The sequence below is a fragment of the Platichthys flesus genome, chromosome 13 (genome assembly GCF_949316205.1).
Source record: "Platichthys flesus chromosome 13, fPlaFle2.1, whole genome shotgun sequence".
In the NCBI taxonomy this organism is placed as follows: Eukaryota; Metazoa; Chordata; class Actinopteri; order Pleuronectiformes; family Pleuronectidae; genus Platichthys; species Platichthys flesus.
The window spans coordinates 11289392-11314020 of NC_084957.1; the positions used below are offsets into that span (position 1 = coordinate 11289392).

Genomic DNA, 24629 nt, shown 5'->3' on the forward strand with positions numbered 1-24629 from the left:
TTAACTTTAACAAACGCTGATTAAGCCGCTGGCAACAAAAAAAAAAAAAAAAGCATTGTGCTGATACTGACCTCCTCCTCACAGATCTCTGCTTTTGCCCCTTTCTTTCCTCCATCTTCCTCCTCCTCGTCATCGTCATCTGCTTGGTCCTCGCTGTCGTCATCAAAGGTGAGGCTGTCATCTCCGCCCACACTGCTGTCCCTCTTCTCAGTCCTCTTGGTGTGAGTGCTCCTCAGTCTTTGAACGCAGAAATGTACAGAGGAAAGAAAATATATATTAATTTATCCACAAAAAGATTTTGAAAACTTTGCACAGAACCTTCTGGTAACAACTTGGAAGAAGAAGCATGTTCTCACTTGCAGAGCTTTCTCTCTACAGCCCACTTATCCTTCCTCAGGTTGGTCATGTGATCCATGTTCTTGTCGATCTCACTGCAAAGTAACATTGAAAATCATGCTTCAATTCTTAGATTCATACATTTGCAGCACACTGCAGTGGGTAGGAGATGCCTTTCAAAGTGTTGCTGGTACTAATGAAAGATTAATGAAACATAGTTTGATCCAACCTTTTGAAACTATCCATCAGAACATGATTTGTCATATTCCTTTTGATACATCCGATGTTTCTTCACAATTTGAAGTGACTATTTTCTGCCATCAGGCAAAGAGATTAACTTAAGCTCCAGGCACATAATAAACACTCGTTTAAACAGTGCAAGCAATCAACTTTACAAAATAAAAATGGCTCATTCAACCCAACTTTAACCTCTTAAAAGGCGGGTGAGATTCACAACACTTTGAAAAAAAACTCCATAATTTTGTTATATTGTGAATATAAGCAAAAATAAATGAGAAGTGAGATATGTGAGGATTAGAAGGAAATGGATCCCTCACCTGATCACAGCTTTACTGCAGCAGAGCTCATTAACAAGGAAGCACAACATGGACACCTTCTGAGACGGACTGTGGGCCTGAAAAGCTTTCGTTCTGAGACTGAGGGCCAGAGCAGCTGACTCTGTCTGATCACAGTGAGCCTCCATGTAGATCTGCAGGATCTCAGACACATTGTCTCTGTTGATCGCCACATTAGTCAAGTGTACCCCTAGACAGGTTTTGCGCTAAAAGAAAAAATATTGATAAGTTCAGTCAGGGTGTTTAATAAATGTTTCTTCACCTTCTTAGCGTGAAGAGTAAGTATTTTTGTATACTACAATGTCAAACAGAACAGGAACAGAAACCTAAAGTGTGTTCTGACTGGTTAGCAGAGAAGAGGCAGTCTGCTAGTAAAAAACAAAACAATTTCAGCTCAGCTGTTATGCTGTTGCCAACATGTATTTATACAGAATTTGTTAAACTAAAGTGTCCCTGCTGTCAGGTCTTCCTTAAACATATTGAATACAAATACAACTCTACTTTTGAACTACAGCAGTGGTTCTGCATCAGCTACAGAAATGGTGAAAGTCATCGCTAAAGCAATTAAATGTGAAACCTGTAAAAAGTTACTTCTGATCAGTATGAATGTGTGTGTGCATAAATACATCATTAACAAATAATTTTCAACAACTGTATAAATACTACACTGACAATGACAGACTCACCCTGTGACCTGCAGGTATACCAGGATCCTGTACGGCTGAAGAAACCATGCTCACCAGCAGGTCTTGTACTTTCCCCATACTGCCCCCAGAGTTAAGTAAACCCGCTTGAAGGACACTTAAGTCAAGGTTGTTTAAATTATCTAATCGCAGGACCTTTCCAAAACTGTGCAAAAACTGCAGCACCATCAGGCAGTCAGATAAGGTGCTTCCTTGCAAGACCAGACCAGGGATTCGTGAGAGCTCTGGAAGACACTGAATAAAAAAATTAAAAAATTAAGCTCAATGTTATGTTATACTTTGAGATAATTTGTAAATCTATCTGACCCAAGTATGTCTTGTTTAAGACTATAAGGTAAAATGTGATATAAATACTAGAGTCTACAACACAGTATATAGATTCAGGTATATGATCAGTAGAACTTGTTATGCTTTCAGTAGCCACTTGGTGGCAGTGCTCTGACTTATACCTGCTCTCTTTAATCAAACATAGATGCTTTCAGTGATATTAAGAATCTATTTTTGTATGTGACAGTAAAACAATGAAACCATAAATTTGTCAAAACATCTAATCTTCATGCCTATAGCTCCTACATTGATTATACTGATTTGTTTCCTATGTAAAAAAACAACAACCCATGCCTGGTTCAATTCTAAATCTCTCCACATACATGTATGATGTATATTCCACAGATGGAGACAATCTGTGGTAATATGTTCGCACTCTGATGTACAGACTCTCTGTGCGTGAATACCTTAAGATCTGATAAACACATGTCTTCGTTTGGCTTCTTTAGCGCCTTTGCTTTTTCCAGTTCCAATCGTCTGAGCTGGAGTTTCCTCTCCTTGTTTTGCCGTTTCTCGTCCGTCTTCTGTTGCTTCAGACGGTCTTTCTCCTGCAAGATATCATATTATTCCCGATGATATTGGTATAAAAACACAAACTAGGAACTAAATTACCACAGTGTTGACTCATCAAAAAAAGAACATTTCCCAGAGATTTAAAACCAGTGAGGAAACATCTGTGTGAATCAGCAGTAACGCACCTCTGCCTTCTTACGAATCTCCACAGCCTTCATCAGCATCATGTGCTGCCTGCGTCTTTCTGTCTCCTAGCCGAGCACAAACACATTATTTTCTTTCCTAATCACAGTTTCTATTATACTATGAAGACAAGGGTCACAGATGGAACACAATATGAAACACTTGACATGCACAGAAGAAGCGTCTGCATAGGTCACACTGTCACAATGATGTCATAATCAACATGCTGCATACTGCACAGTAGTTTAAGTACAAGACATACACGACATTTAAAGCAAATGGAACATAGTGATTAATAAAAAGCATACATGGGTAGTGATGCACACAGAAAGCATAAACTCAAAGTTACAAACAGCCATTATTAATCTGCCAAGTAGCAGACTGAAAGCTGGTACAGGCCAAGAGTTTCAGAACAGCAAGCAGAAGAATGAGTGCTTTTCAAATCAACAATGATGGAATTTAAAGGATTAAATTGTATATCTGATTTATAAATAATACTAACTCACTCATAGCTGCTAAACTCTTGGGACGATAGATAAGTCGTGCTCAAATGCTGTTGTGAGAAAAGTATTTCATTCGAAACAGAATTTTACAAGTAGTCAGTATTCTTTAGGTGGATCATAAATCTTCTCATCCTTGTATAAATTCTGTGCAGTCCAGCCTTTTTCGATCATATCGTGGACTTAATGGATTTGTTTTCCCTGAGTGACAAGTATCGCAGATGTATGCAGTGCCCTGATTTGAAAAGCCATGCAGAGGGATGTAGTATGACTGCAACCAAACACTACACGCAACATACTGCTGGGATGGCAACCAATTACCACAACACATTCACAATATGTTGTTAAATGTACAGAAACAAACATACCCATACCATATCTAGTCTATGCCTCTCCAACTCCTGGTAGGAAGAGTTGGCAAAGTATTAGGAGATAGAAAAATCACAGGAGAAAATCAATGCAAGAAAAATCCAACCTATAGTTAAAAATATACCAAAGAACCCCAAATTAATTAATAATATTTTTAAATGATATATTGTGCGATAATTAGTTGGAGACCATCTCAAAGTTATTCAAATCATTTGAGGGAAAAACACCCACCTGTTGCTTCAGCATAACAGCTTGCAGTCTTTGCATCTCCTTATCCTTTGGGAAAAAGAACAGATCCTTTAGAAACTGAAATATGTTTCACACTAATTCTTATATTATATACATAATTTTAAAAGCATCCCATCCAGCAGCAGCCTGACATTTTTTTGAGGTATTTTGGCTTTGCTTGTTGAGAAAATCACAAAATAAAAACACCCTAAATAAAAGGAGGTGGTCTTTTATCATAGTCATAAACCAAGGTAAGGAAAATCTGCTATCAAATAGAACGAAAGTTCATGTTCAGGTTACTTTATTTGTATCCGCAGCTAGATTTGAATTGCAATCTAAGAAAGATGCATCCGTTTGACAGACATCTTACAAACAACACAGACAGGACACAAAAAAGCATTATAAAACATAACAATAAAACATTATAAATAACAAAATTAAATTATAGTAAGGGTCCATTTACTAGGACTAAGAAGGCAAAATAAATTGCTAAATACATATTAATGGGGCCAAAACATTACCTGGCTGACAAGGCAGAGTCTGTAAGATGTGACAACAGAAGCAACAGTGAAAAACACAATTTACTCATAAACATCAGTTATTGACCTTGTTTCGTTTCTCAGCCTCCAATAATCTGGCATTGGCTGCTTCTTGTTGTTTCTGTCTTTTAACCTGTGAATGCAAAAAGTTCAAGAAAAAGAGTTGGCTGATACACTCATTCAATAAGTACAGTATGTCCAGAACAGAAAAGATAAATTAACATTTAACCGGAGCAACAATGTTTGATTAATGAATCAACCGATCATTTCTTTGATTAGCTGTATAACATGAAACAAACGTTAAAAAAAAAAAAAAATTGGGGGTTTAGTTTGCTTAATGATGTCGATAGAAAATATTTCACACAAATCTAAATAGAGCAAGTGTCTCACTGGTAATATCAGATCTAACATATTGACACGCGGAGTGAAGACATGATTATTCCCTCCCATCAAAACTCAAAGACAAAATGGCAGCCGCAGCGCAGTTATTATGAAACACCAGCAGGCAGTAAGAATAAATTAGGCAACATTTTAATCAGTAATTATAGCCCCCAATGAAATCCTGTTAAGAGCCACTTGCCATGTGTGTCAACTGAAATTTAAATTTTGAAAAGCTAAAATACTTCACAGCTTCTATTAGTGAGAGAATGCAAAATAGGAATTTCACCTAGCCATGGTTAACGCAAGGCCACCTCTAACTTAATGAAATACTGTATTTTGTATTAAGCTCCATCACGGTCTGAGGAGATTTTCATATTCAATGGCACTTTTGCAAAAAAACAATTAAGCATTATTCACGTGTACTCACTGGATGTGACCAAAAGTGGGATGATATAATTAAGGAATAGCCTTTGGTTGGCTTACAAAAAAAAAAGTCCTATCAACAGCAGAAAGGAAGTGTTTCAGAATGTTTCTGCAATAACTTTTAGGACCAACCTCAAGAATTTGCTGTGCACGGAGTTCTTTCTCCATTCGCATTTGCTGACTGCGCTTGATCTTCTTCTGTTAAAAGGATGAGGGCAAGATCAAATGAATTAACTGTTAAGTCATGCATGTTATAGAGAGGAGGAGGGGAGCAGGGTGTGGGGTGAGGAAGCACAGTGGGTCTATGCAAATCAGGAAGGTGCAGCATTTTGAAGGATAGCAACTTCCTTGTGGAAATTCAGAGCAGTTCAACTGTTTTCAATTTAAAACATTGAGAGTGCACAAATTCTGAAAATGCAACAGCTGATAGTTGGGAAGATATACACGGAAAATTAAACAGAGCATGCAAAGAAAGAACCTTACTTGCTGTTCGAGAATCTTCACCTGCTCTCTCTTCTTCCGCCTCTCCTCAGCAGCCATTATTGCTAGAAAACGCAAACATGTTAGCTTCACACACACACAACCTGATCCGATGTTAGAGAAGAGTCTGACGAGACTGTGGCTGTTTACCTTTCTGCCTCCTGGCCTCCTTGGCTGCTTGTGCCATGGCCTGCTTCTCCAGTTTTCTCATCAATTTAATCTGAGCTACCAGTCGAGCCATTTCTGAAACATGATGGGATATAAACTATGAAATCACACGCCAAATATAATTGAAATGATTAGGAAAATATTGACCTGCATACAACTCCAAAGTCCTGATTTCCAGAGTAAAAGCCTGAAGCATTTAACGACATACTGCAAAGATGGTTTAGGCTGGTCTTAACAGTAAGGAAAACAGTTGAGAAAGAAAAGCCCCATAGGCGATAAACCTTGCTCTATGTGCTTAGTGTTAAAGGGCGCCTCTTTTAAGGTGGCTCTTACAAGGTGGGCAACTCTTACAACTTGATTTTGTGGTGCTGACACCAAATAATCCACCACTGACATTGTTTGAAGAAATGGTTTTGGAAGTAAACTCTATTGTAGCTGATCTGTGAACATCTTAAAGTGATCTCACATATATGTGCAGGTGGCCAGATATCCTCATGAAAAAAAGTTGATCAAACAACCTACAAAAGTTAAAATTTCAGATTCAGCTTGTTTTACCTATTTTACAGGTGACACTGAAACATTTCAAAGATGTACACTGACCTTGAGCCTCCAGTTTGCGGCGCAGCTTGGCATTGTTGATGTTCTGGAAGTTATTTTCTCCAACATTTAGAGGATGATTCTTCCATCGTTGGCCCCCAGAATCATCACCTGATGGCTGGTGCTCAGACTTCAAGCGGCGGCTGCGGCGGCCATCCATCGCTATGATAATGGGAGTGATCTCCTCCTCAGCCAGTAAAAACCACTGAGGACCCTGAGAAATATTACATAGACAAAGGAAGGATTAAAGAAAATGAAAGGAAAAGATGTTCAAACTGACTTGTATCTACCGATTGCTTTCATTAACAAAAGCCAGCTTTCAAGCTTAAGATTCATCATAAATGAAATGTGACAGATATGTCTCAACAAATATGTGAATTCTTCTGCTTCATACCTGCGACTATGTGGGTATATTGGCTAAATTTCTCTCAAACAGAATGTTTTCATTGGAGTAATGTTTCTATCAGACCTCACACAATTTAGACATTAAATGTATGTATCTCATATATGTTGTGTAAAGTAAATAAAAGGGAACATTTACCTCTGGTCCTTCTCTGGCTTCATAGAAGGCACCAACTTTGATTTTTGTACTAAAGCTGAAGTTATCCCGTGAGATCTCAGTTATTCCATTCCGCACTAAGTACTGCAGGCAAAAGAATTATGCATTGTAATTAAAGCATGGGAAGAACTCTGAGCTATATAACTGGTAACATGTTGTGATTTCCACTGGTGTGTGATTACATAAAGCTGCACTGACTATATGCCATGGTTTAAGGTTTTATTTTTTCCATAAATTGTTAGTTCACCTTCGTTACATCTGGATACTGACGCAGTTTCTTCCCGCATGGTGCAAAGTAAGCAACCTCCCCTTGAAGTCGTCCTGCAACACTCCTGATCCGAGTCTCTCTCTGCCACCTGAGCAAACACAATTGCAAACCAAGTACCAACATATAAATCATGAAATCAATATCATTAAAATAATGTTTCAGCTGTAATCAGTCATCATTAATATACATATTCAAACCACCAGGGAAACAAGTAGGAAAATAATTTAATGGATGACTGTACAGCTGTCTACTCCTAGATGGACATGAGCCAAGAGGGGCAACCCCTCAGTCCCCAAGAGATCAACTGGAGAGCAGCCATGACTTAGGAAAAAACATGTAATCTGTTATCCCAGACAGAAATAGGGGCTGGAATACATTCCAGTGGCCTGTTTCCTGTGAACCTGCTGAGGAAAAACATCCCCATCAGATGAAAGGTTGCTCTGATCCCTTGCTGCAGAATTTGCGGGCAGGGAGTAGCTAATGTTGCCTGTCTGTGTTGAAACTGGATGCAATTAACCCCTTGAGTCGAACAGCTGGGCCTCATTTCATTTCCGGACCACTGTGACCTTCAGCCCGAGACTGGGTTAGCAAGGCCTCTTAAAAGGAAGGTATCGAGGGTTTTTGTGGTCTGCTCATACTCGAAAAAAATGCAGAAGTTCCACAGTGATCAGATCTGGAACCCTAATAATTTTTTTTAAAACATTAGCCTGGGAAAATTGAGCGTGATTTCTACTTTTGGGCCCAGTCTCATATTTACCCACATTTACATTCGGGAGTGGAAAAATAACCAGGAGCACAATAATAGCATTTGATGAGAGTATATAGTATTTCCTATAGATTTGTGTGTTTGTCGAAATTGTACTCAGTGTTTATTGCATTTAAAAATTAAAAATAGAAACATCCAGGCAGCCCCACAAAGAAAAGTTGGCCATAGGTGACCTTTTATAAAAGGCCACTAGTCAGCCCTCAGTGAGCTGACATTTAACTATAAGACCAGTAGCAGAAACACAAACAGTGCAGCAAGTATGACAGCAGGAAGGACAAAGAGAACACGGTCAGACCATCCAAACAATGTTAGTTGTTTTGAAAGAATTTCATGCACAACAGCTCACCCAAACTCAAGAGGCGACTTCAGAACTCTCTCATCTGTCACTCTCCTCCTCTTCCCTGATCCTTAAAACAGGAGACATGACTTAGCACCTTCAAACTGAGCAAATTACACTACACAAAATAAAGAAAAGAACCACACAACTGAAAATCTATAACGTCCCTCAAAAGGAGACACTGATAGACAGACCAGTCGGTTTTGGATAGTTATTTGATGCATGAATTGCACAATTCACTTCCCATAATTTCACCTAAATGGCCATTTGATCCACTGCATATAGATGCTGTTACTACAAAGAACAACTAACAGAAAATAAACTCTCTTTTGAGAAAGTCACAATGTTCTCTGTTAGTAACAAAACATGTTCCATGACTCATCCAGTATCAGATTCTAAAGGCATTTGCCTGGGATTTAAAAACAAAAGATGCTGGAGATAAAACAAGGATTTAACAAATATCTTCCATAGAGATAATTTTAACCTGGAACTATTAAGATAGATACTGTACAAGAGGTAGGGAGACAAAAAGTGTGTGTGTGTGTGTGGGGGGGGGGGGAATTAACATTTTGAGAATTCAATGCTGTCCTGAAGCCGAGATTTAATGAAATTAGTCAACTGTAATTTCAAGCTGTATCGTAGTTTATGGATGTGTTTGTTACCTGGCAGTGGGGTAAGTGTGACGGATGAGGACGGGGTGCTGTGGTTGCTCAGAGCTCCTAAGCTGCTCAGTGTGTTGGGGTTGAGCAGACTACTGGATAAACTAGGTGGCGTGATGACCTGATGGTTGAGCAGGGAGCAGTTGGCTGAAAGGCTCGAGGAGGACTTGCAAGCTGACAGCGGCGCTTTCGCTAGATTCAGGGGAGTGCTTTCTGCATCGCTATCTGCTTCAGACTCAGCACGCTCTTTCATGTCATCCTCAGCGCCGACAGAGTCGCTCTCCAGATTGCTCTCTGACTGGCTCTCTGGGGAATTCCAGAGTGACAGAAGAAAAACAAGTGAAAGAGCAGAAATAAATCCTAATTAGCATTCTTCAAACAGCCAAACAATCCAGAGCACTGATAATTTCTCAAAGATGCCTGATCTAACAGCTCTTTCTGCTCTTACATATCAGTGAAGACAATTAATTAATTTAGATTAATTTAAGAGAGGGGTGTTACATCTAACCTGATAGACTACTACCAGAATCCTCCTCCTCAAGATCATCTTCTTCATCTTCATCGCAGTCATCTCCCAAAGAGTCCGAGTTTGAGTCCTTGCTGCTGTGGATGTCAGACTCACTGCTTCTGACCAATTCTACAGGTAGAGGACAGGACGAGTTGGTTTTCAGGAGACTCCTTCCTGCATGTAGAGATTTAGGACTCTTGGTCTTCCTCGATCCGTGAGAAAATCGTGGCGAGGCCGTTGATTTAAGAAGGGAAGCAGAGTCCGTTGGTTCCTTGGTGCCAGTGCTCAAGTTGATGGGCATCAGGCAGGAAGGGCTAATAGCGGCAACAAGTGGCTTGTTTTTGAGGGTGCTGCTCTGCATGCGGCACATCTTGAGAGGCAAGGGGGCATTCTGAACTTCGCTGTCGAACGCTCCATTAGGACAAGGGTTCAGGAACAGGTTGGTGTCATTGCTGTGTGGGAGAGATGGCAAACGACTACTCAATATATCTGTCAATATTTGGGTGGTAACAATGTTGAAGAGGATGCTGAATTCATGTGACTTAATACCAGTTCTGGCTGGAGAGTTGCAGAGAGAAAGGCTGCTTTAAAGGGGCCTCGGCATGGACGCGCTAAATAAAGATGCAAAAGAAAGGGAAACAAAGGGGGAAAAATTAAGTAATTACACAAACTGTCACTCACATTACATCGCTGTGGGCTGTGAATGAAGGAATTTAAGGTGTAATAGGAGACAGGGACAATGAAGAGCAGGCTCGCGGCTGTCAATGACAATGAAGGGAAAAAAAGGCTGCTGTGGAAAAATATTTTCAAATTGTTTGGCCTAGTGCCATCCTGCAAGTTCAGCTGTCATCTCGCATTGGTTGCTATTGTCATGCTCTGGCAAACAAAAGCCTGTATTTAATGTACCACCATCATATGAATTAAAGTGCTCTTGTTACAGCTTGCCACATTCTACCTCCTTCTCAATACAGTGACAATAACGGAGTCCTGTAAAAAGGCCAACTTCTCTCTCTTGATAACAAACATCCTGAAGCAGAACAGAGCTAATTGCTTGTCAGTTTTCTCTATAGAGCTAAAAACATTGACCAGCGCAGGACTAGAAGTCTAAAAGTACACTATTGTGTAGTACAATAAAAGTACTAAACATTGTGTCTATGCATTCATCGTCTATTGTTACGGGACCCACAGATTTGTATTTATTTCATGACAGCGAAAATGATGGACAACACATGAGAACAGAGCTCATTCTGTTGCAAGAGGGAAACAAACTACAGAATTAATTTTCTGTACACGAGATGGAATTCAGAAATAAAAGAAAACCATCTACAATGCAGCAACATGAATACAAATTAAAACTCACCTTTCTCAATTTAAAACTGCTGCGGTGCAATGAGATTTCATCTGGGTTTCCACTGCTCTCCTTTGGGTTATCAACAGGCTGTGTGTGCTTAGAAGAGGGCATCAGACCCCTCTGTTTATGTGAGGGCTTCTGTGTGGCTAACGGTGTGGGTGGTTTGGGTAAAGAGGAGAGGGGATTAAGTTTAAGTAAAGAAAGAAATGAACGTTTGGGCGAGGTACCCAGAGAGAGGGGTTTCAGAGGGGAACAGAGGGCAAGAGGTTTGGGGGAAGAGGAGACAGATATGTGCTGTGGTGAGGACGAATGAGAGAAGGGCTTTGGTGAAGCCGGAGGTAAGTGCTTGGGTGAGTTGGAGAAGGATATGGGTTTGGGTGATGAACTGGAGGGTAGAGGAGACACCTCCCTGTTGGACTGCGAGGAGGGACTGCTGCTAATGGCTGCCAGCCCTGTGGCCTGAATGACACTAATGTGTTTCTGTCGGTCCTCGTCTGCAGTCCTGGATTTCTCAAGAAACAGAGTAATTGAGACAGATTGAGTCCTGCCAGCAGGATGGGGAGACTGGATATGGTGCGAAGAAGTCAAAGAGACACCACCGCGGCGACTGTCTTGAGTTGCATTTCCTTCAGCAACGCAACCTCTTCGATTTTTACTCTCTAAAGTGTTCTTTGTCAGCCGCTGAGTGGGAGGATGGGGAGAAAAGGGAGAAGACAGCATGTCATGTCAAATCCTGCTGAGAAAGCCTCACTGTGGCAGCTCTGTCACTTAGCACATACATCCAGTTGGCTGCCATTAATGCTGCTTTACAGAGAGACATTTTTTAACAACTGTTAGACAAAAAACTTTACAAAACAACCTCTTGTACCAGAAGTATTCATCTGAAATGTCCCACCAAGGTGGAAATATGGCTTATCATTTTAAAATGATACACCAAAAATAATGTCTCAGCCAATTGTAAATATTCTGCTAAATGTTTAAACACAGACAACAGCCTTTCAACACAGCCTGGCCTTACCTTGAAATCCTGTTTAACTTGACGCTCTGTTTCGGAATCAGAGTCATCGCTGTCGTTGCTCTGATCATCCTCATCTTCATCATCATCCTCCTCCTCATCCAACTCCATGTCATCAGCATCACTGCTGCTGTCCTCACCATCACTGGAGCTATCTGATAGGGATCCAGACTGGCTGCCACTCATGCTTGAGGTCTCTAGTGGTCTTTTGCTGGGTTTCTAAGTAACAATAGAATTCCGCAGAAATGTAAACAGATCGGGGAAGTGGACTTTCATGCATATACGTAAATAAGTCAGGATGACTGTCTTGGGCTTGACCGAAACTTTACCTTTTCTTTTGTTTTCTGAACACTCTTCTGGTTTAGTTGGCCTGGGTCCTGAATGCTCTTTGGATGAATGTTGGCCTTGGTTCTATCCTTGTTTGCCTTTGCTGGAAATGAACTGGCATACCCAGCAGAGTTCCCAGTAGGACAGGAACTGCTCCGCCCATTCACTGTTCCATTCACACCTACAGAAACTGGCATTGTACATTTTGTCAGATGGACACTCACAAGGAACATGAGTCAAACACATAAGGAGAACTATTAAAGAGGGTGAGAGAGAAAAACAACCTGACTAATACCAGTAACACTTTGCAAGGTTAGTCTCATAATATCAAAAGCAGGTTTGCAATAGAGTAATCCTTTACATTAACAGTAAAGACAGCTGCCTGCTAGTTCATCATTCAGTGACAAGCCCTTATTCCTGCCTCAAAGGACACAAAATACATGTATGGATTCATTATTTGCTTTATTGTAAACTGCTACAACATGTATGACCTAGAACAGGAGCTAACCTGACGTACGGGACTGGGAGTGAGCAGGATCTTGGCTCTTGAAGACTGGTGTAAATACAGGATGGAGACCGAGAGGAGGAACGGAGAAGGATGCTGCTCCTCCGGTACGTGCGTCATATCGCCAAAACCAGTCTGGAGTGTGGGAGCGAGGAACTGTACAGTTAAGTCAAAAATAGCAATTCTATCGGCTCTAGATATACAGACAATTCAATCTGTCAACATGCTGGGAGAGCAGCAGTTTATCTAACTCAATAACAGCACTAATCACTCAGTTCAGAGTATGGTCTTGCATTTGATCTGGAATTCTGTGGTTTCACCACATCTACTGACATTTCCTAGATACAAAACAGTTTCCAGAAAGACACAATCATCATTTTGTCATTGAAAATTCAGACAACAAATTATTAAAGTTAATGTACAATACTTTGTTCAAAACATATTCATTCTCCACATCAAAATATACAATGACAACTTGAGGATATGCATGCTGTTGTATGTACCTGCTTGATGATCAGCAGGTGACAATACAAAATACTACTTTCCTTATCATTTGCAAAGTATTTCACTGAAGGAAGAATTTCCATTACAGACATTTTACATCACCTTGATTATTAGGATTAAAACCACTGCATCTTGAGCTTCCTTACCTGGAAATGTACCAAACTGGGGGTTAGCAGCAAAGGCAGATAAACCCAGACTCCCAAGACCTCCAAACTGAGACTGGCCTAAACTCGGAGGGAAGAGCCCAAAAGCAGGATGAGCGACTAAGGGAAAACTGTTGGGCTCGCCGGACGGATTTAAACACGCATCCCCGTTCATCTGTAGCAAAGGGCCTGGAGAAGAAAGGATTTTATCAAGTGAGGTATTCATCATTCTTGTTATCTAGATAGGTCATCCATATATCTAGAACCTCTCGTACATTCACATACAATAAAATACTCAATAAAGACGAAGCAGACTTCCTGTTCAAAACTGCTTTAGCTAACAACAGACACAGTATAGACTATTATGTCTATTCTACTGTGTATATTCAGAGTCTGAAAACCATTACTAAGAATAAATACCATTTCAGGGATGGCACAACTAATCATATTAAAACAAATATTTATTTATTACAACTGATTGATGTTTACAACCTTGCCAATAAGTTATATGTATATTTGTCTATAACTACTTTATACCCTAAACTCTAACTGCAATCCTCACTAATTTCAAAACGACAATTAAACTGATGTGAATGTGGAGTGGGAAAGTTTTAAACCCACACAGAATTTATTATTTTAGAGTCCGTCAAGTTTAAAGCTTCGGCTATATATAATGAATTCCTGATGTTCTGGAACTATCACCAACTTCTCTAAAATTACCAGGTCATATACCAATTTGGACTGGGACACTTTGCATATACGTTTCTTAGATAAACTCAACCAGGGAAAGTGATAAACACCTGAATGTAGTTCCAATCAAAAGGGTGTTTGCCATCCTACATAGAAGCAACTACAAAGGTGCCAGTGTACTTTCAGTATTTAGTGTTCAGCCCAAAACAAATTATCGGGGAAATTTCTGTGCACGTTTTGGTGTGAGGGGCTCATAAATGAATAATTTATGAGTGTCTCTAATGTGTTCTTCATTGTCATAGCACTACAAAAAAATTATTTTGGGGGCATCTTATAATGACAGCAAAAAAAATAAATCACAAACCAGGGTATGTAAATTTGCACATTATTTTGTGGTCAGGGGTAATCTGACAGTTTATGCATCGCTGCCTGCTCAATGCATAATGGCTCTGACCACAATTAGTATTCAGAGAAAACAAGAGGATGTTGGCGGCTGCATGCGCAGTGTGAGGACTGACAGACACATCAAATCACACGGGATAAACTGGAGCTAAAGGTTGTCAAAAGACATCCACAAGAGCGTACACAGCCTTTTAATTGTTGGCATTCATTATTTCAACAGCCCTTCCATTTCTATCAAAATTGTCTGTTACGTGTTAAAACTAGAGGAAGGTGTCTTAAGCTCCTTATTGTTGCACAGTTTTAATTCAGTGTTTTGCATAGATTTTAGTTGGACAGAATCCCCGAATAGATTTGCTTCAATTTTTTTTTCCTCTCAAAAGCTTGTGTAGAAGTGTAGTTATTAAATGACAGCTAGTCAGTCAGAATGGTAATTTACCGTTCACTTATTAATAGCCTGGCAGTTTTGTGGGTGCGTAGAAATGTATGTCAAATTATTTCACAACCAAAATGTGGGCAACATAATAAAATATCCTGACTGAAATCAAATCACACATTAAAACAATTACCTGTGAGTCACATTTGATCATGTGCTTAAATTGTTTGTACCCAAATAGTTCTGAAAACCATTTTTTGTGTGTGCACATACCACAGGTGGTTTGAGGGGAACTGCCTGCACGGTTAGGGTCCGGGCTGCATTTGGTGGAGGGCTTGTGGGGTGATGCAGGGGAGGAGCTGGCTGAAGAGAAGGCCATGTGAAGGGAGGATGAGACTGAAGATGGGGAGGACAGCCGCTCTCCAGACTCCATATCTGTCAAACACAATCCAGTCAATACTTAACGATGTAAGAGAAGAAAAAAAGTGGAGAGGAAAAAAACACCCACACATGCCACACACCCCACTGAGACTTAGTTTCTGACACACAACTGAATTAGACTCACCACAATACTGGCTTTCTGCTTTGAAATAAGCATGCGTTTTGCTCCGAGTCTCTTGGTCTCCTATTTGAAAGAAACAGGTAACAGTCTAATATGTATTTCATTGATTTTGTTAATGCTGGAATGATGAATAAACAACAAATTAATTGAAAGAAAAATGTATTGATTTGTGTACACGTCAACGTAAAAGACAAATAGAAAGTGAACCACAATAACACAGCACAGGGATATGGAGAGTTGACAAAGATAACGGATAAAACCGAGTAGATACAACAGCAATATACACACGAGACAACAAGCTGTTGATGTATATCAAGGGGTTCCAGAGCTCTTTAATGTAAAGCTGCTGCCATCCAAGCTGTGATAATCTAATGAAGCTGTGAGCCTCAAGAGAAAATTCAATGTTCACTCTCATGGGAGCACATTTTCCTTTTTTCCCTCCACAACCTTTACATTAAATCAACACAGATAAATACACAGAGGTTGTAATCACAGTCTCCACCATTTTCTCTGATGACTTTGCCCATCGTCCAAATCATCATCCCAAACCGCAGAGATGATAGTGCAACTGATATCCCCAGTCTATTGCTTCAGATCTCATTGAACACAAAAAGCCCACATAACGTATTCATGCAGATTGTATTTCGCAGCCGGCCTTTGGTATAGCATTGTACATTACAACAACATTTTCTCCATCTCCCTGGTGATTCTCCTCTGCACAGGAAAACAGGAGCAGCTGATTAATTTGAGGAGACAAAGCTACCCTCTGAATATCAAGTATCATCCCTCACCAGGAACGACACTGATGAGACGTAAATGACATGAAGGCTGCGGCCATGCTTCACTGATAAGGCCACCGTTTTCCTGCCGTAGTGAGTCGGGGTTTGTGCAGAGCGAAGAACAAAAGGTGCTTTCATATTTATGATGCATCGTTAAAAAAAAAAAAAACACATTCAGAGTATCATTTTGACCTTGCTTCATCAGCCTTCATTTGTCAAGCTAAGATGTGCAGTATGCTGATGGGAAAACCTTAAGTGTGTATTAATTTTAAATCTGTTGTAGAAATTAAATATTCAGCTGAGGAGGCGAGAGTGTTGACTGGGATTAAAGTGCGTGTGATAAATTCTGCATACTCTACATTTTGGTGATAATTCAATTCATTAAAGTGAAATGCTGCAGACATGATGTCATTATGAGGTCATTATTTTGTGCTGGATAATTAAACTGGCGTATGAGAATCGTGAAATGACATCTCAATTTCCTATACAAATTCCAAATTGAATTTTTTTTATCTATACTTCATGTTGTCAAATCTAGTACAGCTAAAAGAAACTGTATACTGTAAGTATATGTTTCAATATATCCACTAACCCTGAATTGTAATGACCTAAATTTGCTCATCAACAGAAAGAGATTCTAATCAGACAAAGAAAGCACAGAACACCATCAATCATTTATAAGCCACAACTATTCAAATAAACAATAAAGCCATTAGCCAATAATAAAAATTACTCTGAAAGGGTTATGATGAGTGATGACACAGTATCACAAACTGTTATTAAACAACATTTCTTATAATAACAGCCCTTTGTCTAGACATCTCCTCAACTGCAACTGAGTGAAACAGCTTCAAATAACTGTTAGAGTAAGCTTTTTTTCTCTTTGTGTAGAATGTGCTATACATGATGGTATACAACTAATTATTTTGACGGCTGTCTAAGGCGAGCTCTACGTGGCCTGAGAAAGGTGCATTTCCGTGTAAACAGGAAAAAACATAGCTGGGGACTAAAGAATAATCACGTGCATCACCTGACAGGAAGCAGAGCTACAAATTAATCATGAGAGGAGGATGCTGATGCAAAGGTTATCCGTTATTCCGCGCTGCTAAATCAAACACAGCAGCATACAAGACACGGCCTATACTATTTGGGATTTACTGTAACATCATGACATTATGATGACTGTTTATTTGCGTGGTTAGACAAAAGGAGAACATTGTGTGGACTATGCTACAGAACTACTGTATATTGAGGCAAAAATCTGCCTGACAACAGTGAAGTATGTGCTTGTATTCTGTTGGTGGAAGGTGGTGACGCCTGACGGTGTGATTTTGGCTATATATCATAGCAGAGACAGTGAGGATAAAAAGTCCAAGGTTCTGCCGGTCCTTTAGGCTTCACGCTGCAATGTCAATAACCTCATGCCTCAAATGATCAACCAGCATTTATGTGCCGGAAAACCTGACTGCGTTTTTAACCTCTTTCTCCACAATGTCAAATCCCAGGATGAAATAAAAAGGCAGCGGGATCAAGGTAAACATCGCTATCACAGCTTTTTATACAGCGCTCCCCTCTCTCTCTCTCTCTCGCTCACTCTCCAAAGAGCACAACATAAATCACATGGCAACCGTAATGGGAAGTAGGACTGCAGTGTGCCAAATGAAGCAATAAAACAGATCCAACCTTTCAAAGCATTAGTCACACAGTGTCCATATGTCCACTGCTTTATTGAAGCAGACGACGCTTGCTACATTCAAACAAGCACCTGTGCGCTACACTGAATGTCTTAAATGAAGGTCACTGAAATGTAAAATGTGAGTTAATCAGGAAATTGGCACTGCACCCTTACAGCTGGATAATGCTGGGCTGTCAAAAGGGGAGCACGGTTCTCAACAGCGGAACTCTTACATCAGCCGTCTAATGGAGACGCACAAGGACTGACACATCACATCTCTGCATCAGTCACTTTGATGTGGAGGAGCACGGGATTAAAACCATATAACAAATTCTTGGAACACAACGAAACACGAGGAGCCGTCCAAACACAAAGAGCGCGATTAGGATAACAAAACCCATTCTGCTTCTGTTAAGTCATTAAATCAAAGGCTATTAATTTTAAAAGGCAAACATTATTAATGGAACAGATTTGGCCTTTCAGAATTCTTTGTTCTTGGCTCTTGGACGTAACTATGTTTCACACTATAATTTTGGAAAGTAATGAGTGAAGGTTATAAATCCAAGTAGGGCATTTCATTATTTTAAATATGCTAATTCTTATGGGATGAAACATAGGACAATGACTTTGAGATGAGGAAGAGCATGGAAAAAAAAGGAGGGCTTATTTGAATGGTGCTCAAAAACACCTGAAATTCATGGGAGAGTTGCTCAACACATGGCTTCAATTGATGTGGGAAAGTCAATTGGGATACTCAGACTATTTATATTTTTGAAGAATGTGTTCAGAAAATAAGTTTTCTTCTCTGCTGAATGAATAATTCCATCACCAGCTTGGACTATATGTCAGACACTGTGGGATCTATTGTGTTGCTAACATTGAGCAAATGGCACAAAACACCAGTGTCCATTCTAAAAGGTTTATATGTACAAGTTTTAAAATAGTAACATACTAGAGGTCATTGTGGTGTGAAGATTGTGTGACCACTACTTAATTTATAAACCCAACAAATCAGAGCTAATGTGGAATAGAGAGCGACTATAACCAGGATCTGCTCTGAATATGACTTTGTTCAGGATAACACTGCTGTCTCATCTCTAATGATCGAGTTTGCAGCACCAGAATTACATACATCATCACCAGAACCACTTTTAGGTTTAATCCAAATGTCCTTGATTTTGACAGTTATACAGACCAACATCCTGACTGACTGAAAGAGTCTCTCACACTTTGAGAACGAAAAGTGAAACTGTGCCGATTCTACATTAGCCTGTCTCTTTTCCAACATCTAAGCAGAAACCATAACATTTCATGCCAAAGTGTAATTTAATCTGCCACATTTTCTTGATCTTTATGGTTCTTCAGATTTTGTGAATGTATATTATTTAATAAAACATCCTCATTGTGGCAAATTATTGAATATGAATCAAACAATGTCAGTGAAAGCCACTTGCCAAATTGATGCCATGTGATTTATCTTTACTCCAGAGGATCCTCTTTCATTAGTAAAATATGATGGAACTCATTCAAATCATTTACGGCAATTCTGTAACAACACGGAATAAATTGAGCTAAACAGCTGCCATGTATTGGTTTCATATGCATCAATACACCAGTTTAGTTTTCTACTGTGCTAACAAACACATGCTTGTTCACTGCCTGCAATTTGTCTCCTCATTATACACCAACAACAAACAACAGTTTTGTGATGGCACATGCAGTCTCTCCCTAAAAACTGACATTTAAATCCTTTTCTACTAGCTTAGTCAACAATGGAAATTAGATAATTGATCATGTGCTGGGGGATCTCTGTGAGCAGCAGAAGGTCACCGCCCGCCAGCTGAGTTGATAGAGGAAATGGCATTGATGCTCCCGAGCTGCCATTTTTCTTCCTTGACAAAGACTCCATCTGCCACCAAGCCATTTGCAGCCTTCAAGTCAGAATGTCAATGATTTCCAACCATTCCACAACTCAGCGTTCACCTTGGTGTCACCTCTACACCAGTTTGAGCGCTGACACCACAGATCCTTACTGTTCAGCCCCTGCAGACGTCTAACAAAAGGCATTAAGCCTACACAAGAATGGTAAGCAGTTTATTAGCATTGCTAATGTCTAAGTGTTTTTGAGATGTATGATAGAGCAGACGCAGGGTTTCAGAAATTCTGTTTCACTCAAAGAAACAACTATTTCATTGGATCAGCAGCAAAAATCAATGCACAGTGCAGCTGTGTAGTGATAGAGTCAGAGAGACACTTAAAATCCCTGTTGTTCAATAAAGACTTCATGCCAACAGTAAAGAAGGAACAGCAGGCAGCTGGCCACGGCTGCCCAAGCAAATTCAATTTTCCTCAATGCCATCTGCACACCTCAGAGACGCCCTTGTAGGTCTACAGTCTCAGGCTCCCCAGTAGACCATGCCAGCATCGTCCCACATCCCAGGCATACCTGACCTGTCACCTTAGAGGAGAGGCTCACATAATGAATTCCACTTTATTGACAACGAAGTAGCCCCTGTGATTGAAGCTGCCTGGAACTCTCTGATGTACAATTTCTCTCAAAGTGGTTTTATGGCTGTAGAGCAGACCCCAGTTGCTCTTTAAATCCATACTTCTAACTTCACTGTCTCTATATCCTAAATATCATAATACTCTCTTTAAACTAGCAGGCTGTATATATCACCAAGTTGAGAAAAATTGAATATGTGTCTGTGCATCCGCCTGTTTTAAAGTCACATAAACATGCACCACAATGGGCTACTTTGCTGTAAATGACAGGAAGTTCAGGGCACTTTTGTGCTAATGAGAGGCTTCTTTAGAGTTGAAATAAACAGGCGTATGCATCCACAGAAAGATTCTACGTCGCCCTTCAGACGATATATTCTAAAGATTTACAGCACTGAAACTACCTCAAAATAGACTTTCATATCATAAAGCTGTATGATGTAACCAGGGATTTTGGATTACCACACAAACGCATAATGCGCCCGGCAGCTATTCTTGGAAGCTAAATATGTCTGTATATTCATTAGACTGAGAACACTCAGTGTCAATCCGCCATCCATACAACTGATACATCTCATAGTTGCATCATTCACACAAGCCTTTGATTTACCATTGACAGAGTTCTTTCATCTCGTCACTTTTCTCTCCTGCGTGTATTTCACTTCACCCTCTAGGCAGGAACAAGAAGTGGAAAGAAGCCTGAGCTTTGTTTTTAACTACAACACCATATTATATTACAACAGCTATCAGTTTGCTATTCTGGCAAAATCAAAAAAAAATAGCCTGCTCTGTGACGCTACACTATTAACTGTGGGTCGTGAAAATTTAAAAGAGAAGGAAAAAAAAAAATGTAATTTGCGCAGCTCAACCTCTCCTTTTTATAAACACAAAGACAATACAGGATAAAATAATGATCAATATTAAACATGTCAATCACCAGTCCATAAAACTTTCCTCCCCCTCACTTAAGACCTAAATGACAATCATGTAACTGCAAATTATGGATAACACTCTCAATGCCAACACAATCTAAAAAGGTATATATACACATATACTGAAAATTACAAATCGGAAATTATAAAATGATGAACCCATTTAATGTAACTCAGATAATTGATTTGAAATATCATAATACACTAATGTGTTAATTCTAATGGCATATGATGAACTTTCTCTTCCCTAACAAGTCTTCAGAATTCTTAATTCGTGTTCTTTTTTTTCCTTCATAGCATAGAAGCGCTACAGAAATAACAATAATAATAAGTGTATATCAAGTCCCAGCCTTGAATTAATGGTTACAGTTAGCATTGTGTCATGTTAACTTATTATAGGTGTGTGTATTTTGCATGTGTTGTATCAGGAGACTGCAATCATTATACCTCAGCCAATGGACAACCAAAAGCACTGGCTGTCTACTCTGCCATCCTAAAACCTACTGTGGCCCCTGTAGATAAACTGAAGGTTACCGGTAACAGCCATAATAAATCCTTAAAAGCTTCTACAACACCCTCACACAAAAGGGAGGGAGCTCAGCTTTACAGATGATGGGTTTGTGCGACCGTGTTTGTTTTTTTGCCGTCACTGTTTCAACCCGGCTTGTCCACACAGTGCTGCACATGACCTGTCCCTTCCCAGGGTCGGTCACGTAAAGAGCGGGAGACTTTCCCCCCTACTGTAGATCAAGAGTGGCCGTGTCCATGTCATGAATTTCATGGCACAATTTCAGTTTTCTTTGCTTCATAAAAATTAAGTGGGTAGACCCGCGCTTTCTCTTTCAGGACACTGTTAAAAGTTGAAAGAGTGAGGAAGTACGAATGGAGTCAGAGGAGAGAGGACACAGGAGAGAAGACTTTGGCGGGATTTGCCAAGGGTACTGTAAATGAGAGTAAAAATCAGTTTCGCCAACAATTCAGCAAGACAATTAGGGGTCTGAAGTATTCCTTTTTAATAATATTTCACTTACAACAATACTTGATTTGAGATATGTCTGCTTTGACGCTGCTAATTTAGTCTGAGAGCAGGCACAATATTCCCAATATATTCTGAGGAAGAAGTGTTTTGTGAAAAAAACCTCTCATCAATTCACACCTATTCTACAAAGCAGCAAGCACAACGTAGACGTTTAAAAAATTGACTTGGCTTACAAGACTGCAAATTAGCTCTCTCCTAATTTAGCAGTCAAAAGAAAACCATGTCACATGGTGACAGAGTAGAGCTCAGGCTGAAGGGTAGGTGAATTTGATATACCCACCACCTCTGTCTTGCGGCAACAATTTGATTTTTAATTGCAGCCAAGAAACATCTGTATAAAGTTACTATTAGTGGAGTAACCCATATTCATTTTTTAAAACAAAGCCAAACAATAGCCCCAGCCTCACCAATTAGCCCTGTTTAGCTCACAGTAATTTATCTAGAAATACCCTATAGTCTTAAAAAGTTTTCCTTTCTCCCCCAAGAGATTTAAATGTGTTCTGAAGCCTTGATACTCCAATCCTAAGAAAGACAGAATTAATTAGATGCACACAAAATGAGTGCAGAGCATAATGCAGCACAAACTAATTTCATAAATGAGGACTTTGTTAAATTTCAGCCTAATTGGAGAATTTTAATCCTATGCCTAAAAAATACATTAAAATGAGGTGATCAGCTCAGTCCAGCATTTCCGTTCATGGGTGACATTTTCCAGTTTCAAAATGCAAACAGTTTTTTGCCTATGCAAAAATCTAAAGATGCACTCCATAGAAAAGGGGGATGGGGAAGCTGATGTATCCAGACACTTACTGTATGAGATGATCCTCAGTTCTGTGACATCCCGGCTCTGTACCTGAAACACGAAACAACAACGTTCAGATTTATTGCGTGATTTTATGGATTTACTCATTTAGCATGGTTCCTACATGAGAGCTCTGTGAAAATGAAATAAAAATGGTAATATAGACTGGAGGAAAGGTGAATTATCCATTCTAAACATCAGCGCAAAAAAAATAAAGCTATTGCTCCCAGCAAAACACACAGGGAAATGGAACATGACAAAAACACTCTGGAGAAATTGGTTTATAGGCTACAGTATAACAAGAGCAGTTACGGGGCTGAAGAGCCAACATCCGATGACTTAGGAAACAAAAACATTTATAGATCAAATAAATTGGCATCAAGCACAAGTTTTTTCTTAAATCTTAGTTATAAAGCCTCCTTCCTAATATAATTCTGTTGATTCTGTTAATACTCTGATGATGTAATACACATATGTGAGGCAGCACAAACACCTCTGACCTGCCACCACATGTTTACTATTTATGCCAATAGCATCTGTGTCCATTTTGTTTGGAATGTAAAGAAACAAAACCTCGACCAGATATCTTTGAATCAACCCTGAATCATTGAAACCCTTTCAAGTCTTCGTACACCACTTAAATAATCACTTGATCACAGACTGCAGGCTTTACTGCAACCATAAGAGTATTGATGTCATGGTCCAGTATAGTAAATTAAAACCACTTGACATCCATCAATAACAATCCATAAGGCTTTTATCTTCTTTATTATTACTTTAAAGTTGGAATTTAGCTTACTGTAAAACCAGTCAGTGTTTTTCCTTTACAATATCTGTACACCATCCCTCTCTATAAACTGTGGGGTCACACCATTGGATAGTCCTATGTTAGTTTGGATTCTTTTTGCACTGATGTTAGTTTCTTGGAGGTTTTCTTTGAAGGGCTGAAGCCCATGTTGTTACCCTCATAGAATAACCTAAAAAAGGGCTGAATGCCAACTCGTAGTGTCATAGGAGTAAGCTTCTGTCTCAAATAATTTATTCACAAAGTAAACATATAAAATTACAGACATTCCACAGTCCTCTATTGTGATTGTGTCAATAAATTACAGGACCATGTCCTATGGCAGAAAAAAGAGAAGATTATTCTAAGTCAAGCCTTCTCTTGAGTTTTATTTCTCCCTGAAAGGAGATGTTTAATAGATTTAAAACCCGGCTAAGGAAATAGAAGTAAATAAATATATTAAAAGGCCAAAAGAGATTAATTAACTTTAGATTTTAGATTTAACTGTTTAATAAAGTCTTCACACTGTTAGTGCTGTGAGAGGACAACATATCCGTTCTTGAAGCGGTTTTATTAAGAATTTCAGAAACTACTTCAGGCCCAAACATTAATGAAACTGTCAAGAAAACCTGACAAGCACAGGCTATTTGCTCATGGTTTTAGAAGGCACTTAATTAAGATTTTACAGGTTCACACATTCCTGACTGTAACACATCTTCAAAACATAATTGCGCTATGATCACAACGTAAGTACACTGCATTTATATGGCACTTTTCCATTCTTATCGACCACTCAAAGTGCAGATTTGTCTGCAAACCTCTGT

At 39.5% G+C, this 24629-nt stretch overlaps 1 protein-coding gene across 2 annotated transcripts in view; it reads right to left on the bottom strand.

The window, feature by feature from the left end:
- LOC133966901 (bromodomain adjacent to zinc finger domain protein 2B-like) overlaps window positions 1–24629 on the bottom strand; it is a 35325-nt gene that overhangs the window by 5632 nt on the left and 5064 nt on the right. Inside the window, exons 2-28 of one of the 2 annotated variants that reach the window (XM_062401973.1) lie at window positions 23030–23072; window positions 15296–15355; window positions 15004–15165; window positions 13269–13454; window positions 12622–12753; window positions 12116–12303; window positions 11790–12005; window positions 10781–11452; window positions 9970–10031; window positions 9421–9872; window positions 8916–9218; window positions 8263–8323; window positions 7130–7238; window positions 6865–6966; window positions 6327–6537; window positions 5709–5801; window positions 5562–5623; window positions 5211–5276; window positions 4342–4407; window positions 3739–3783; window positions 3513–3539; window positions 2641–2706; window positions 2350–2490; window positions 1598–1849; window positions 894–1117; window positions 357–431; window positions 72–237 (exon numbers count right to left, since the gene is read on the bottom strand). In XM_062401973.1, the coding sequence (XP_062257957.1) occupies window positions 72–237; window positions 357–431; window positions 894–1117; window positions 1598–1849; window positions 2350–2490; window positions 2641–2706; window positions 3513–3539; window positions 3739–3783; window positions 4342–4407; window positions 5211–5276; window positions 5562–5623; window positions 5709–5801; window positions 6327–6537; window positions 6865–6966; window positions 7130–7238; window positions 8263–8323; window positions 8916–9218; window positions 9421–9872; window positions 9970–10031; window positions 10781–11452; window positions 11790–12005; window positions 12116–12303; window positions 12622–12753; window positions 13269–13454; window positions 15004–15165; window positions 15296–15355; window positions 23030–23072 (4242 nt within the window). The remainder of the gene's footprint in view (window positions 1–71; window positions 238–356; window positions 432–893; window positions 1118–1597; window positions 1850–2349; window positions 2491–2640; window positions 2707–3512; window positions 3540–3738; window positions 3784–4341; window positions 4408–5210; window positions 5277–5561; window positions 5624–5708; window positions 5802–6326; window positions 6538–6864; window positions 6967–7129; window positions 7239–8262; window positions 8324–8915; window positions 9219–9420; window positions 9873–9969; window positions 10032–10780; window positions 11453–11789; window positions 12006–12115; window positions 12304–12621; window positions 12754–13268; window positions 13455–15003; window positions 15166–15295; window positions 15356–23029; window positions 23073–24629) is intronic. The other variant, XM_062401974.1, reaches the window with a different exon arrangement.